The sequence below is a fragment of the Pygoscelis adeliae genome, unplaced genomic scaffold (genome assembly GCF_000699105.1).
Source record: "Pygoscelis adeliae isolate BGI_AS28 unplaced genomic scaffold, ASM69910v1 Scaffold45, whole genome shotgun sequence".
Lineage (NCBI taxonomy): Eukaryota > Metazoa > Chordata > Aves > Sphenisciformes > Spheniscidae > Pygoscelis > Pygoscelis adeliae.
Genome location: NW_008825114.1, coordinates 12933801 through 12950582, shown reverse-complemented (window position 1 = coordinate 12950582; position 16782 = coordinate 12933801). Strand labels below are relative to the sequence as shown.

Here is a 16782-nt window from a genome sequence, read left to right as displayed (position 1 = left end):
CATTGGCTTTAACCTTTTTCAGAATATACTGCTCTGAGAAATCAGTTAAGTTACAGGTATAAACCAAAATGAGCACTTGAAATTGTCAAATGTTTGGAGTGCAAAAGTGGAATTTGCAAACATACTCCTTTAAAAAAAAAAAGGGAGGGGAAAAGAGTTGATCAAATAAATTAGGGAAATCATTGACCTACATTACATTCATACAGTATGTTTTTTTGAGACCTATAGTCTATGAGATTGTTTTAACACGGGCAGTATTGCATAGAAACTTCCATTTGGAATTGAAATATTAGTTGCAAAACTGAATATCCTTCTCAGTTCAGTGGTAAGAGCTGTTGGTCATTTTTTCCATGGACAAACTGTATCAGTTTGTTTCAATTTGATTTGAACCTTTCAAAAGCAGTGCCCGCCTGCCCCCACCCCCGGGTGAACAGGGTAATGCAAAAATAGATTTACCATTCTTAGTCTTGAGTTTAAAAATGTAGTCTGTGCTGACTTGGCATAACATAACTTCTGAAAACTATTTTCCAGAATGCTGGAGCAGTGATTGGAAAAGGTGGCAAAAATATTAAGGCACTTCGTACAGACGTGAGTATATATGAGTTTGAACTAATTTAACACCAATTCTTTCAGAGCACTACATCGAAAGCTTGATTGCGTGCATTTCTAGAAATGGGAGCAATTCAACTCTAGACATCAGTAGTCTAGTTACAAGCCATTTGTAATGATTGTTAGAGTAGATAACTTAAGTTCTTCAATTTCTATTGTAATTAAAACCCATCTTGACTCATGTGGGAGGAGAGGTTTATATTAAATCTCTTCGCTTTTGAATAGTATTCCGCTAAATTACACACTTCAAGTGAGTTAACATCCTAATTAGAAATATTGACAAAGCTTAAACCCCTTAATTGTACCATTTCCCATATGTGTGAATCAATTATAGTACTACTGTACACACTTGCAGGTGGCTGGCTTAACCCAGTGATAGAGGAATTCTTTAACTTCCTTTAAAAAAGCAAACAAACAAAATGGTCCATCTGTTCCTTGACAGCTTGCACATGAAGCACAAAAGCATTAATGTTAAGGTTGCTTGATTTAAATACGGGTATAGAACAGTAAAGGAACATTCTATTCTCTTACTGGGAAGCATTTTTAAATGGTCACGACTTACTTGCCTATTCACATTTTACAGTGGGTTGACTCTTGTGATTAGACACATGCTCAGCGTTAATGTTGTGTATTTATAAAACTTGGCAACACTTCTTAAATTCCATTTGTTTACACTCCTGTACTTAACATCAGCTACAATTTCAACAGTTTTTCCGATCAAGACTCTGTTCAACACAAGATTTGGCAATGTATCATTACAAATCAGTTCCAACTAAGTTCATAAACTACCACAACTAGAATTGAGGTTTAAGTTGAAATGGTCAGGAATCATACATATGCTCACTAACTTCGGCAGCTAGTTGGTTTTTTCTTTTTAGGGTTTTTTTGTGGTTTTTTTTTTGTTTTGTTTTTTTCCAAGTAAATCAACATGTCACCTAATTCCAGATAATTTAGATTGGTCTGGAAAACTAACTTCCCGATTTGCCCAAGGTTCCAGTAATATCAATCTCGACAGGTTTTGTGTCTACCCTCATGAGCCAGCCTGCTACTGAAACATGTAAAAGTAAAAAGTAGTTTAGTCAGATCGAGTGACTCATTTTTAAGGTCCATACTGTTAAGCCACAGTCGGTGTAGCAATCCGTTATTGTGTTAGTCTTCAGAACAACTTAAGCTTGTTTCATTAATTGAGAGTAATGAGTATAGTTTGTATTAAATTAAAATTTATTGCTTTTCCCCCTTTTCCCTCTCCTTGTTTTTTTGGCCATATATCTCCGTTGCCCATGTACTGGATCGACTTGCCCCTGCGTTGCCCACCATGACGTTGGCCCATCCGCCCCTGAACGCCCATGTGAAAACCCTGGTTGGCTATGCCCAAAAATGTGCTCGTTGCCAAACGGGTACCATACTTGACAACTTCCGATTGAATACCCATGCCCAATGCCAACATCCACGAACGCCAATGACCAATGCAGTACAATGCCAGTGTTTCAGTCCCAGACAGCAGTGGCCCCGAGCGGTATGTCCCAACAGTTTATGCCTCACTGCCTGATTAGAAAGAGAGAAATGTATTTTATTACCTGCCTTTGATATAATTAAATAGTATCCCCTTATAGACGGTGTATTGTTTTTTTTCAAGTTTTCTGTCTTATTTTCCCCATTAAGTCTTTTTGTCACTGAACTTTTACGTGAGTTGCCCACCCAAACAATCCACTAATTTTATTTCAATGGAAGGAGCACAGCTTCAAGTGTTGCATATTTGCTGCATTGTAAATCAAATTGTTTCAAAACAGTCTCTCGCTCTGTCTTTGTGGCCCACCTTGCTCCCCTCAACATTGCCTGTTCATAATTATTTCTGATGAAATGCTAACTCTGGTTCACTTTCCTTCACTTCTCATTTGTTTTGTCTTTTTTTTGTCTTGCATTTGTATTTGTTTTCTTGGAGAGCCCATTAGTAATCTGATTTCTAACTGGTCTCATAATCTTACTCCAGATAAAATGTTCACCACTTGCATATCCCCACTTTTTCTATGAGAAGGTGTGCCAGTCTTACCAATGTAATAGCGAGGGTATCCTAAATTAGTGGTGGCGGGGAACATGAATATTCACTTCTACTTTCAGTTCTGCGTCAATTTCTTGCCCACTTAATCTGAGCCCTTCCAAAAGCCCATTCTGTCTTTCTTTCTCTCTGCAAGACCTACCTAATCTTAAATTTATCATGCATATATTGGGCATAAACAAAGATGCATGTGTTGTAAATTGAGCAAAGAGGTTTACTTTAAATGGGGAATATTAATTGTAAGCTCTTCTGTGTAGAAAATCTTGTTAGAATTTTGTGTATGATGATGAAAAAAATTTACTTCTACTTCTTCTTTTCCACCTTCTCCATATTGTCGGGCATTATGGCCTCCAACAGCATCTTGAGTATCAGTGCAGATATAGAGACAATTGGAGAAATCTTGAAGAAGATTATCCCTACTTTAGAAGAGGTATGTCTCTTAATGTTGTTTCGTTTTAGGGGTAAAAGATTAGCTTTTAAAACAAGATGGTTCTAAATGATTTGCTGCTTTTTAAATACAGGAAATAGGAAAATAAAAAACAAAAGCCTTTTAAAGAAGAGTTACAGCTCTCAGACTACATATTGGCATTTTTTTGGTGGAGGACAGAGTCAGTCACTATTTATTAAATTAACGTTTCGAACAGCTTCCCCCCTTTCAAAATACTGCCTCCTGACTTGTTCTGTCCCCATTTTGAAGTAGTTGTATTTTAACTTGTATCCTGCGTTGGCTTTGTAAGTAAGAGTGTTGCACTGTTTGATATCTTTTTAAATCTTCGTAGAAAGTTGTGCAATGTAATGTAATAAATAAGGAAAACTGATTTGACATCAGTTTATGTTGAGGTGAGGTGCTTAAGTAGCTGTGATCCCATCAAAGGAAATACAGGATTACAATTCAGGAATAAATCAAGTCATACCATTGGCTTTGGAGAAAAAACTTAACAAAACCCCAAATACTTTAAAATTTTGTGTCACTAATATTTTATTATTTTCTTTGTATGCATCTTTCTTACAGTATCAACACTACAAAGGCAGCGACTTTGACTGCGAATTAAGACTTCTCATTCACCAAAGTTTGGCAGGAGGAATTATTGGTGTCAAGGGTGCTAAAATTAAAGAACTCAGAGAGGTACTTGTTTCCTGTTCTTCTGAGGTTTGGGTTTTGTTCAATAAACAACTTAGTGTTTTGTGTTCATAAGGGGCAAGTGTAAGTATCTTCTGTGCAGTAATTCCTTCAGAACATACTGCATACATGATGTTGATGTTCTGAGATGGATCTGTGAGTTGCAACTTTCTTGCAAACCCTCAGAAGTCAAGTCACTGGTGATAGAGCCTAGGACTTCTTATCAGGCTCCTCAGCAATATTTGTGGTAGAGTAATGTTTTATAAGAAAGGATTTTTTTTTTTAAATGGCATTCATCACTCGTCCTAGAATGAACTGCTGCATAGACTAGATTTATTCCTATGGTTGGAAATGCAAAATGGTTTAGGGTGCATGCATCTCCACAAACTCTCTATGATGATAATTCAATAGGTGTCTGAATATTACTGTAAAAGGGCTTTATTTTTATGATTTTTTTTATAATTCTACCTCCTAGAAGACTATTGTTTTCTTTCAGTAAAGGAATGAGATTTTAAAAAGCTAATGATCTCTATGAACTTAAAACGCCTCTGTTTTCTGTCCTTTCTTGGCATTGTGTCAGAGGCAATTTCAGGTCAGTTCAGATACAAGCTGGTAACTGTTCGCATGGGTTGGGAAAGGCAAGATAACTAGTGTCGTGGTTTAACCTCAGCCGGCAACTGAGCACCACACAGCTACTTGCTCACTCTCCGCCCCTGGTGGGATGGGGGAGAGAATCAGAAGATTAAAGTGAGAAAACTCGTGGGTTTAGATAAAAACAGTTTAATAATTGAAATAAAATATAATAATAGTAATAATAATAATACACAAAGCAAGTGATGCACAGTGCAGTTGTTCACCACCTGCTGACCGATGCCCAGCCAGTCCCCGAGCAGCAGCCCCCCCAGCCAGCTTTCCCCCAGTTTATATACTGAGCATGACATCATATGGCATGGAATATCCGTTTGGGTCAGCTGTCCTGGCTGTGTCTCCTTGCAGCTTCTGGTGCACCTCCAGCCTTCTCAGTCGGTAGAGCATGGGAAGCTGGAAAGTCCTTGACTAGTGTAGGCACGACTTAGCAACAACTAAAACATTGGTGGTGTGTTATCAACATTATTCTCATCCTAAATCCAAAACACAGCACTCTACCAGCTACTAGGAAGAAAATTAACTCTATCCCAGCTGAAACCAGGACACTAGACATAATCATAGCAACATCACTGTCTTGCATCCAAAGCATGTTTTCTTGACAAGGTTAATACAACCTGTAAGCTCACAATGGATATGTGGTCCTTTTGCTAGTATTTAGTTAAATGATGGTATAGATGAGCCATAATTGAAAGAGGACAAAATTGAACTTTTTTCCTTTTCATATAAAACTATGTCAGCACAGATCTTACAAAAAAACCCTGGTAAAATTAAATTTGTTGTGAGAACTCAGAAGCAAGCATGCACTTCAAATGGGTGGGAATTTAATTGTCTTTTCAATTGTTTCTTTAAAAATGTTTTAATGGGTTCATAAAGTTGTTTAAAATACTTGTTAGACAAATCTTGCAATTTTTTTCTTCAACAGAACACTCAGACCACCATTAAGCTCTTCCAAGAGTGTTGTCCTCATTCTACCGACAGAGTGGTGCTTATTGGTGGAAAACCTGATAGAGTCGTTGAATGTATCAAGATTATCTTGGATCTTATCTCTGAGGTAATGTTTATTAAATTTATTTTATTCTTTCATTGGCATTCATGAATGTTAGGGATCATTTGGATGAAAAATGGTATCTTTCTATTTTGATTTCAGTACCTCCTACTTTCCCAGTAACAAAGTGATTGACTTTTGCAACCTTTTGAAACTGTTTCAGTTTTCTAGGATTGGGGTGCACCTTATGGGGGAGGGAAGCAATTTTGGGTACTAGGGGGCCATTATTCATGCTTTGCATATCATTAAGATGCAAAAATTGAAGAGGAAGGGAGACAAAATTTATTTGCCACTGTTAAGTTAACAGCAGTCTCTCTATCATAGTTAAGTTCACAGGAAACACATCACCATGTCCTTTCTTACTAGCACTGTGACATGAATAACATGTTCCAAATGCATAAATTTGTATTTATACTTCTAATATATTAATTTAATTAAATATGCCAATTGTCATAATCCTAACTGGGTTTGGGGGGGATTTTTTGTTTGTTTGTTTTAGTCTCCAATTAAAGGACGGGCCCAGCCTTATGATCCCAATTTCTATGATGAAACATACGACTATGGTGGCTTTACAATGATGTTTGATGATAGAAGGGGACGTCCAGTAGGCTTTCCGATGCGTGGAAGAGGAGGTTTTGATCGAATGCCCCCTGGTCGTGGCGGACGACCTATGCCTCCATCGAGAAGAGATTATGATGATATGAGCCCTCGCAGAGGACCTCCACCGCCTCCACCAGGTCGTGGTGGTAGAGGTGGCAGCAGAGCTCGTAATCTTCCTCTTCCTCCTCCACCACCTCCTCGTGGCGGGTGAGTTGTTGCATAAATGCATTATACAAAACTCACGTTGTGTACAATCTCCTGAATCATACTCATCTTTCCAATGTTTTTTCCATGCTTCCATGTTGGTAGTGATTAAGCAGGATTGAGTGTGTATTAGACCAGAGTATTTTGAAAAGTACTGGAATTTAATTATTTGCTGCACTGTAGTAGTCTAGCAGGACTATAGTCAGTAGTTCTGAAACTTTTGTGTCATTCAGTACTTGGCTAGAGCAGTTTGAAATTAAGTTGTGTGTGAACCATGAATGTGAAAATTTAGATTAGACTAGATAAACTAGTTTATAACGCAATTCACATACTGCTGCTTTTTTCATTTTAGAGATCTTATGTCCTATGACCGAAGGGGCAGACCGGGAGACCGTTACGATGGCATGGTATGAATTTAAAACTTGCTTTGTTCTGTTTTGTAAGCACAGTTAGCATGGTGACTGTCTGAAGATACTGTTGCTGAACACATGCACTTAACTGTGGGACATGCATGGTTCTGATGATACAACCAAAATGTTTTGTCCATACAAATGGTCTCTCCTGTGGAGGAATGTTTGGGGTGTAAGTGGTATCTGAGACATGATCTGTTTTCTCTCTTTCCTCCCTGCCATCAAAAATGATAGAGAAAGTTTGACTGTGCTCTACCCTGCACGTTTTCTTGCACTGACCGTCTTTTAGACTTTTTTAATCAGGATGACAGAGATAGGAATTGGTAGGCTTTTCAGATAAAGAAAACATGTCAGAACAATGTTCTCTGAAGTTCTTTGATTCATACAAGCATTCTTAACACTAATGTTGGAAAACAGGAGTATAGATAGAATAATACAGATTATAGAATAGTATCTATGAAGAGCTCTAGTCGATCTGGAAGGTGACTGCTCTTTTGAATCAATTCTTGTCTATTTGCTGGTTTCTCTGTCTGCAAAAAATCCACTGTAATTCCAAATGTTTTGAAGCTAGAGCCACTATTAAGTTGTATTCTAAAATGCAACTTTCCAGCAGTCATCTGCTGTCGTACTAGATTCCTCTTTCCTGGGAAGAGAATTCATAGGTGTCTGGGAGGTAAATCTCTATAGTAACAATCTTCTTTTCTCCTCTGGCTTTGTTTGGCACCTTCTTTAAGATGACAGGTGAGACAAGTTTTTTTTTTTTTTTTTTTCTTTTAAATGGATGGAAGAGAAAGAAGTGGAGAAGAGCTATGAAATGGGCTACCTAAATGAGCTTTACACATTGCCTCCTTGGGAGTATGAGTTACTGGAAGTACGTATTGCAAGAATGTCACACGCTTACTAGAAATATTAAAACGAAGGATTTGCACACAGTTACCAAAAAAAAAGTGTTACCCATGCTACTTTACATGTTAAAAACTGGAAGAATTGAGAAGTACGCTTCCAAGATTTCTTATTTGTATTTACATGTTTCCAAAGCTCAGTTTTTGTGTTCTTGTATTTGCAGCTAATAAAGCCAGTGTTAGAGCATATAAACTGAGCAGCCTGCCCTTCTTTGGGTATCTGGTTGAGCACGGTCTTACTTAGCTTGACTCTTGGGCAGTAGTGTGTTCTATTTTTTATTCCACTCCAGCTAGAATAGAAAATCCGTTTTGACTTCCATGTAGCCCGACTTTTGTCAGGTTGACCTTTGCTTTCTTGACATGAGTTTCTACAAGTAAGTGGAGTCATCTCTGTTCATTTTTTCATTCTAAAAAGCAATTTTATTTCCTCTTTACAGTGAAGCTGCTCATGGCTTTGGCTCCTTTATGACCAAGTATCATAGCCTGGTTAAAGTCAGGACTGCTTCCCAACAAAGACTGTATTTCATTTCTAGTTTTAACCATGATCCTAGTATCCTAAATTGTGTAAGCAGATAGGAAGTCTTCACACGGATTATGAAGCTGGAGCTGGAAATGTCATGCCAGGAATGTAAGGTCTTCCAATGCTATCCTTCGTTTCATATAGAAACCGTTCTCTAGCAAAGCATTTAAACTAGAGTAAACCAACATCATTGTGGTTTGTGAACTAAGTAATGCATGGGAAAGGCTGCTCTCAGAGGGCAGAAGTGCTCTTTCATATAGATTCTGTTTTACGTAGATGAAATAAAAGGCAAGAATAGATGCTTTTCTCAGATGAACATCTCTCAAATCATGGAAATGTTGAATGTACAGAAATAATTTTTTTTCTTGTCAGTTCTCTTTTCTACTAAGGCAGAAAGATTGAGTAGTTCAGGACCTTTAAAACTGGATGCTGAACTGTGAATTTTCTGGAATTCCAGAGATATGACAGTATTGACAGCCTTGTAAATGCTGAGATGAGAAAAACCCATTTTGATTTGATAGGTTAATTCTCCTTGCCCATGCAGAGTCACCCCACTTAAGAAGACACTTGTCTGTTAGCCTGGCTTACAGTTGTAGTTTAATTATGCACTGCTGTTGAAAGAGTTCATTTGGTTTATAATCTCTGTTCTGAAGCTTTTTGCTGAAGGACAGACGTATTGTTTCTCTGTTAACAGAGCTATATATTGTAGTGTGTAACTACTCCAAATTAAATGCCTGTGGAACATAAGGGCTATTCTGACAGTTGTAAAAACCTGAATGTATTTCCAGTATTTCTTTAACACCCTCATCCTCAGGGGTCTTTCAGATACATAAATGCACACAGATACCAGTGGGAGGGGTGGAAAATAAACTGGACAAGCATATAAAGTCATTTTATCCCCTCACCTCTTTTTTAGTTAACTGATCAGGTACTAAAATTTTCAAGTACTAAAGATTTTAAAATCTGAGTTAATAGAGACTTAAATCAGAATGTCTCCTGTTAAGTGGATTGTCTCTTCACAGACTTCTGTGAGTGTCTTCAGACTTTTAATGTGCTTTTGCTCCTTCAAATGCTTCCTCAATTTTTTAACTTACATATGTATGTGTACATACACGTGTCTTGACGTGTAAACACTTGAATAAAGGCACATACACTTTAAAAAATACAAAATGTTCTTCATGTTTACGAGATGTGACATTAACAAGCATGTAAAAATCAGTAAAGGAAGAATATATGACAGCTCTTCTATTTATCCATGCAGATGCTGCAAGAAAGTAACAAAATCTCACTCTCCTAGGTCACTCTGTTAAAAACCAGAGAAATTATGATAAAACAATTTGACATCAGTTAGGACTGCATACATTTTCGTTCATTAGATGTAAAAGTTATCTTTGCCTTACCCAGCCAGTGTGTCATCTGGTTTCTATTCTAGTACCAGTAGTCACTAGCACCAGTGAGCCTGTAGAGTAGAATATTCTGTTACATATGTTAAGATACCCTGCTTGAGAAGCTGGTTTTAGAATGCACAAATGAACATCAATTGCTGAAATCGTAGAATTCTGAAAGAAAGAAATGCTATGTATCACATGTTTTCAAAGCATAATTAAATCTCTAATATAGTGAGGCAGCAGTAGGCTGTCAGTCTAGTTATTGTCTATATGAGGTATATGGAAATGAATTGGTAGAACTTGAGAAGCTGTGTCCTTCCTGCTTGACCTGCTATTGGCATAGAGATAATCACTGCGTTACTTGTTTCAAACTTATTAAACCTTCATTTTCTAATGCATGGCAGAAATAAAAGATTTTGATACATAATAGTACTTGAAGGTGTTCTAAAAGAAAAAAAAAAGCTTTTTCAAGCTTTGCTTTGCCATTAGCTGTCTGACCTTCGTTAGAGGAAAAATCTGTTTACACCACAGAAAGAGGGGAAAAAGTGAGTGTGACTACTTACAGTTCCCTCAAAGTGAAATTAAAAGGGAGCGAGTCTTGAAAGTGGTCTAAATCACATACTTTTAAGTCTTTGTTGTAGTATAAATGTTCCGCTGTACCAGTAGATACTGTATTTGCTTGCCAAATTACCTGTAAGTCTGCATGACATAGACTTACATTTAGATTTCTTTCCTCTTTTCCTCCTGTTATGTTGTGTCTGGAAGATGATGCAGTGTCATGTGGATGCCTGTGACGACATGCAGCCACCAGAGCTGGTGAGTGTGCTCACCTTTTTTTTTTTTTGAAAACTGCTTTATTGAACAGGTTAAGTGATAATGGGAATTTCTTGATCTTGAGTGTAGTCAGTGGCAACTTGCCCCTATTGAAAATCATAAAGCTGTCCTTCTGACTCAGAATTTATTGGCAGTGTGTCTTAACAGTGTGTCCTGTGCAGGCAGGTAATGTTAATAGAAATGTGGAAGTATACAGCAGCACAGCCAAAAGAGAGGAGCTTTTCTGTACCTCTTTTTGCCTCTTTTAGACCCCATTTTCATGTTGTAGATAGTAACTTTCTCCATAACTGATGCACTGTAGATGCATGCATTTAGGATACGTATTTTGTATTAACTTCATAATATTGTGTTTTTTCATATTTCAAACAGCAAAGATTAAAAGTAGCTTCTTTTTTATATTTGTGGATAAACTATTGTGCTTTACTATCAATGTATTTGAAAATACACCATTTGGTCAGATAGGTTTTGCGAAGGGAAGTTATGGGGTTCGTCAGGTGCTCATGCTGTCTAGAAGATGGCAAAGTGCTGCCAAATACTAAACGTCAGTTTTTAGCTTACATAAATACAGCAAATGTAATTGCTTAACTCATCTGCTGTCAAGTTTATTTGCTGTCCTGTAGTCTGGGGAGGCAGAAATGATCGAGGAAAGGATTGTTCTTCAAAACAGTTAGCCCAAAAAGGGATCCTTTAGCAAATATCAATAGGAGTATGTCTGTGTGTATGCAGTATGCTGCTCTGATCAGCCTCTGAATTAAGTCTTAAGCAGAGTCCTTCATTCTCTTGTGTTTTGGACTTCACTATAAGCTCTATTATGTTGTATTACAATCTGTATTGCTAAGTAACGTGATTGCACAATATAGGTTGCTTAGAGACAGAGGATAAGCTCAACTCTTTGGTCTGAGTAGCTTCCATTTTGATGTTCTAAGAAGGTAGCAGGGTAAACAGTATTTTGGGAAAAGTTGTTGCATTACAATGTCTGCAAACAAGTAGTTGTGGTTGGTTGAACTTGGCTGGCTGCCAGATGCCCACGCAGCCACTCTCTCACTCCCCTCCTCAGCAGGATGAGGGGAGAAAGTAAGATGGAAAAGCTTGTGGCTCAAGGGAGATGACTTACTAATTACCATCATGGGCAAAACAAAGTCGACTGGGGGAAGATTAATTTATTGCCACTTAAAAATAGAGTAGCATGGCGAGAAACAATGAGGAAAACTAAAAACACCTTTCCCCCACCCTTCACGTCTTCCCAGGCTCAACTTTAGTCCTTCATTTCCTACTCTGCTACTTCCTCTGCCATGAGTGGTGCAGGGGGGATGGGGAATGACAGGCTGCAGAAGTTCATCACACTTTGTCTCCGTTCCTTCCTCCTCACACGGTTCCCCTGCTCCAGTATGGGGTCCCTCCCATGGGATACACTTGTTCATAAACTGCTTGAATGTGTGTGTTTCCAAAGGACTGCAGTTCTTCAAGAACTGCTCCAGCCTGGGTCCTCTTCGTGGGGTACAGTCCTTGAGGAACACACTGCTCCAGCACGGGTCTGCCGCAGGCCACCAGTCCTGCCGGGCGCCTGCACCTGTGTGCGCTCTCTACAGGCTGCAGCTTCCTTCAGGGCATGTCTGCCTGCTCCCAGCATAGAATCCTCCATGGGCAGCAGTGTGGCTATCTGCTCCAGCATGGTTCTCTTCATGGGCTGCAAGGAGAATCTCCGTTCCAGTGCCCGGAGCACTCTTCACCCTCCTTCACTGTGATGTCTGCAGCGTTGTTTTTCTCACTTTTTTCCCCCTTGCTCATCTCTCACAACTGGTGCACAACGGGGGTTTTTTTACCGTTTCTTAAATGTTACCACAGAGGTGTCACCAGCTTTGCCAATGGTCTCAGCTTGAGGCAGCAGTGAGTCCATTTTGGTGTTGGCTAGAACTGACTGGCTTTGTCTGGCACAGGGACAGCCCCATGCCTCTTCTCACAGAGGCCGCCCAGCAGTCTCCCAGAAGTTGAATTCTGAATAACTGTGCATATTTATTCTCTGCTTCTAAAGGAAAGTATAAAAATGGGGTCTTGTGCACTTAGAAGACATTAGATGAAACCAAGCACTTGATGTCACATACTGGTCTACAAATCCTAAAAATGAAAAGAGGCCGGGAGTGCTTGTTGCAGCGATTTGGATTTGGTATATGGTGGTTTTAGCAGAACAGAAGTAACTCATGTCATGATTATCTGTTCTAAAATACAAAGGATTGTAGCATAGTCTGAATCAAGACACAAGTTACAGAGCTATTCCTAAGAGCTTTGGTTTTTTTACTGAAGGCATAAATGAAGTAGGAGGATTGACAGTCACTGGGTAAACTTTCTGTCCCAAAACCGGAGACTTCAGTCTCTCCTGAGCTGTACTGGTAGCATGAATAAGGCTGTACTCTGATCTTTTCATTTGAGTGTTAGTTTAGTCCAAGGTGTGGGAGTAGGTCAACACCAAGAGCTGTTTACCAGCAGCTGAATTAGTGAGACTGCTTGGTAAAGTGGTATAGCTGGATCGTTTATGTCATTTTATGCCTTACTCCTAGAGGTTTTGACAGGGCAGGATGAGAGAGTAACGAGATTTCACCCACCCACTCCTTTTGTTTCTGCTCTGCCCTCTTTGCTTCATATGCCTTTGATGGCACAACACTGTTCTATTTATAGTAAGGTTGGGGGTTGGGCTTTTTGCATAAAATAGGCTCAAAGTGAACAATATGATACTTAGGGTGAAAGTATGTTAGTGAAGCATGGCTATTTACTATTTAAGGTTTTTTTCTCTTTCTCTTACAGTTTGAGGGTGGCTCTGGATATGGTAAGTATTTATATAGAACCTTTACATGCACTTCATTATGTAGTTATTAAAGGGCTTGATACATACATTTAAATCAGACTATTCTTACGCAGGGGGGCGCGGTTCATATGGAGACCTTGGTGGACCTATCATCACAACACAAGTAACGATTCCCAAAGATGTAAGTAAAGTTGACTTGCTTTCAACTTGTGTTTTCTCTTTTAAAAAACAAAAAAAAAGTCATAGCCTTTTCTCATACTATATAAGTAAATCAGAAGTATTTAGGGTGCTTGATAAGTACTTCTAATGTTTTTAAAACAAGTGTTTCTAAATCACCAGAAGTCTATTCTTCGGGTGTTTGGTTTGTGTCTTCACTTTAGAGACACGCTAAACAATTTTATTGTTAATGTTCAGTAATAGAGGTGGTCTATGTAACTTGTTTTTTGCAAATGAGCAACTGGTTCTCCCAGTTCTATCCCACCTGTGTTTATACAATTAATATTGCAGGGGAAGTTTTGAGGCTGTAAGGAAGCAAGCTTCCATTGCAGCTCTTTAAACTTACGGAAGCTACTCAAACACTGCTGTGATTTTCATAACTGTTTTCAGAGAGGAAGTTTTATCAGGAAATGAATGTTTGCTTTCTCCCCTAGTTGGCAGGATCTATTATTGGAAAGGGAGGCCAGAGAATCAAACAAATACGTCATGAGTCAGGAGCTTCGATCAAAATTGACGAACCATTAGAAGGCTCAGAAGATCGGATAATAACTATTACGGGAACACAGGACCAGATACAAAATGCACAGTATTTACTGCAGAACAGGCAAGTTGAAGTTTAATGTTGTCCCTGCTGTCAATTTCAAACTGACTTGACTTGTACATTCTAAAGCTGCTCTTCTCTGTGATACAGTTTTTAGAAGGCAGGTTTTTTAAGTAACTATTTGAACCTAACTTCTCTAATGGTAGTTCTGCCTTGATTCTCTTCTGTCCTCTATTCTAATTAAAATGAAGACACCCTCAAAACTAATCTTGCTGGAAGACGCCTTAACCAAGCAGTCCTCTCATTTCTCTGGTGAAAACTGCTGCAAAAAAACTACTTGTAATAAATTACATAGAGCCTGTAGAAAATATAGAAGATTTCAGTGGATGTTGGTCTAGTTCTGTGTGGAAGACTAGTGATTTTGTTGTTTTTAGATAACTAAATTGACAACAAATCACAGTCTGCCATATGGCACAGATCATGCCTCTACAGGACAAGTTGAAATCGATTTGGTGCTGTTATGCAGCATTTCACACCTTGCTGACATTACTTTGTCTTTTCTGCCAAATATTAACAGCTTCAGATTTAATTTGCTTTAGTTTTGCTTTATTAACATGTTGGCTGTCATAGCAGATGTTCATGTTTTTAACTTGAATGTTTGGCTTTAGATTACTAATAATTTAAATGTGCCTAAAATATATCAATATACCTATAATAGCCATTAATCTTTAAAAATTATTTACTTTTAAATGTATTAGGAATTTGTAATTTAATCTGCTCTAAGAATGTCATTGTGAATGTTGATGCAAGATGTATGGTCCATCATTCTAATACATGCTTTTTTCTTTTTCTTTTATAGTGTGAAGCAGTATGCAGATGTTGAAGGATTCTAATGCAAGATTATTTTTTCTTTTTTATAGTGTGAAGCAGTATTCTGGAAAGTTTTTCTAAGACTAGTGAAGAACTGAAGGAGTCCTGCACCCTTTTTTTTTTTATCTGCTTCTGTTTAAAAAGCCAACATTCCTCTGCTTCATAGGTGTTCTGCATTTGAGGTGTAGTGGAATCTTTGCTGTCCACCAGATGTAATGTTTTAGTTCCTTACAAATACGTGGGGGGAGGGAAAAGGGCGCACGAGACTAACATTGAAATTTTGAAGCAGCAGCAGAGAGAGTGAATTATATTTTTGTTCATTGTTGGTGGTAAACTGTAATGTTTTTCTGTAATTGTTGTGAACACCCTGCTTTATGTACACTATTTTTGTTGGAAGGGGGGAGAGTACGGCTAGTCCACATGTCCCTGGCATCCTTTGAGAGCGGTGTGCAGAATGTAATACTCTTTTGTAAGAAACATTTTATGATTTTTAAATAAATTTAGTGAACCTATTCTTGGTGGTCATTTTTCTTAAGATATACTAAGGTAATATCTAAAATGGATACCCCCTTTTTTTTCCCCCACAAGAAAATGCATAAATGATGAAAGTTGCTGTTCAGCTTGCTCTTCTGCTTCTTTGATGTAGATGGAGTTATGTGGGTTTTTCTGACAAATTAAAGAAACTGTGTGGAAAAAAATGACTCTGCTTTGCTGTTTGGGAAAAAATGCAAAAATATTCATGCAAATGTTGTGTAAAACTTGATATTTTCGCAAGTGTTTGGCCCTCTTTGCAGTACATATATATATTGGTGACAGTATATAAATAAAATATTTAAAAACTTTGTGATGTCACTGAGTACACAGTGGTAAAGTACACCTGGTTGTAGACAGCTTGCTTAATGCAGATAACACTGTTAGAAACGACAGTTGCTGTACCATTACTGAACGAATTATAGTTGTTTTCCGAGCTTTCATTTGTATGAGGTAGAAATTCTTATAAATTGGCAAATTGACGCTATCTAACTCTGTAACTTGTTTTTCATTGTATGCAAAACTTAAACTTGTTTGGTTTCTCTGTTGTATGTTGAATTCCATAGGAATTATTTGTGAGAAATTAAAAAATATAAAGCCTCTGGATATCTCATGTAATACCTTGGCATTTGTATTTATAGTTTACAAGTTTTAATTTCACTTCCTGAATAAAAACAAATTTAAAAATCCAAGTGTGTTGCATATACAGATGTGATGGGTCCAGACTAAGTGTGGATTCTTTTACTGTTTTTTTTGGTTTGGGGTTTTTTTTTCTCCCTTGGGCTGTGCAACATTTCACTTTGCCTTTTTAATGGTGCGGGGCAATTCCTGTCCTAGTAAGCAGCCGCTCCTAAAGTCTAATGGGAAAGGCAAGGAGCTAAGAGGTTGTGGGTGAGGCCGACCTCCTTGGCAGAAGAGCAGGGAGGTGCTAATCCCTTAGAGAAAAAAAACGCCGGCGCCTGGCCTTTGGGCTGCGGGCGGGAGGACGGCAGTCGGCCCAGCAGCTGAAGGCGCCTGCGGAGCCGGCGCTGGCTTGGGGAAGGCTGAAGGTAGGTTAGCCGGAGGGAGAGATCTGCCGCGCAGGCAAAGGTTTTGGGCAAGACGCACCTGAACGAAGACACGGGTGCCGAATTTTTCCGTGTGCCTCCAACTTGTGTATGGGCGGAAGGGTGGGGTTGCGGGTGATGGTTTGGTTTTGGTGGTGGGTTTTTTTTTTTCACATGGGGAGAAAAGCCCAGGTATCACCATGCAAATGTTTTTCGTTTGTTTGCCTTTCCCTTGTCTTCTTCGGTGATGCGGGTCTTCTGGAAAACAACCTGACCACGAGGCTGAGCACGTGCGCTGCTCCAGCTTGGCAGGATTCGGGGGGATTTTCTTAGAACGAGCGCCCATGATTTTGGCCGCGCCACGGGGCTTCCCGGCGGCCGAGGCGCTCCCGCGGGTCTGGGGTCAGCCCGCATCCTCCCTCGGGTCTCCGCCCTGCCCTCC

At 38.8% G+C, this 16782-nt stretch overlaps 2 protein-coding genes across 7 annotated transcripts in view; both read left to right on the top strand.

Annotated features, from left to right (window-relative positions):
- The window catches only part of HNRNPK (heterogeneous nuclear ribonucleoprotein K), an 18119-nt gene extending 2135 nt beyond the window's left edge, over positions 1 to 15984 (top strand). For 2 of the 6 annotated variants that reach the window (XM_009328115.1, XM_009328113.1), the window contains exons 4-16: positions 532 to 588; positions 2082 to 2125; positions 3023 to 3095; positions 3678 to 3791; positions 5356 to 5484; positions 5978 to 6285; positions 6635 to 6689; positions 7474 to 7563; positions 10268 to 10318; positions 13136 to 13157; positions 13235 to 13317; positions 13787 to 13956; positions 14753 to 15984. In XM_009328115.1, the coding sequence (XP_009326390.1) occupies positions 532 to 588; positions 2082 to 2125; positions 3023 to 3095; positions 3678 to 3791; positions 5356 to 5484; positions 5978 to 6285; positions 6635 to 6689; positions 7474 to 7563; positions 10268 to 10318; positions 13136 to 13157; positions 13235 to 13317; positions 13787 to 13956; positions 14753 to 14786 (1230 nt within the window). In that variant the 3' untranslated portion in view covers positions 14787 to 15984. The remainder of the gene's footprint in view (positions 1 to 531; positions 589 to 2081; positions 2126 to 3022; positions 3096 to 3677; positions 3792 to 5355; positions 5485 to 5977; positions 6286 to 6634; positions 6690 to 7473; positions 7564 to 10267; positions 10319 to 13135; positions 13158 to 13234; positions 13318 to 13786; positions 13957 to 14752) is intronic. The other 4 variants (XM_009328118.1, XM_009328117.1, XM_009328114.1 and 1 more) reach the window with 3 other exon arrangements.
- A 700-nt stretch (positions 15985 to 16684) lies between these two features.
- LOC103920448 (chromosome unknown open reading frame, human C9orf64) overlaps positions 16685 to 16782 on the top strand; it is an 8535-nt gene continuing 8437 nt past the window's right edge. Inside the window, exon 1 of the mRNA XM_009328191.1 lies at positions 16685 to 16742. Coding sequence (XP_009326466.1) covers positions 16685 to 16742 — 58 coding nt within the window. The remainder of the gene's footprint in view (positions 16743 to 16782) is intronic.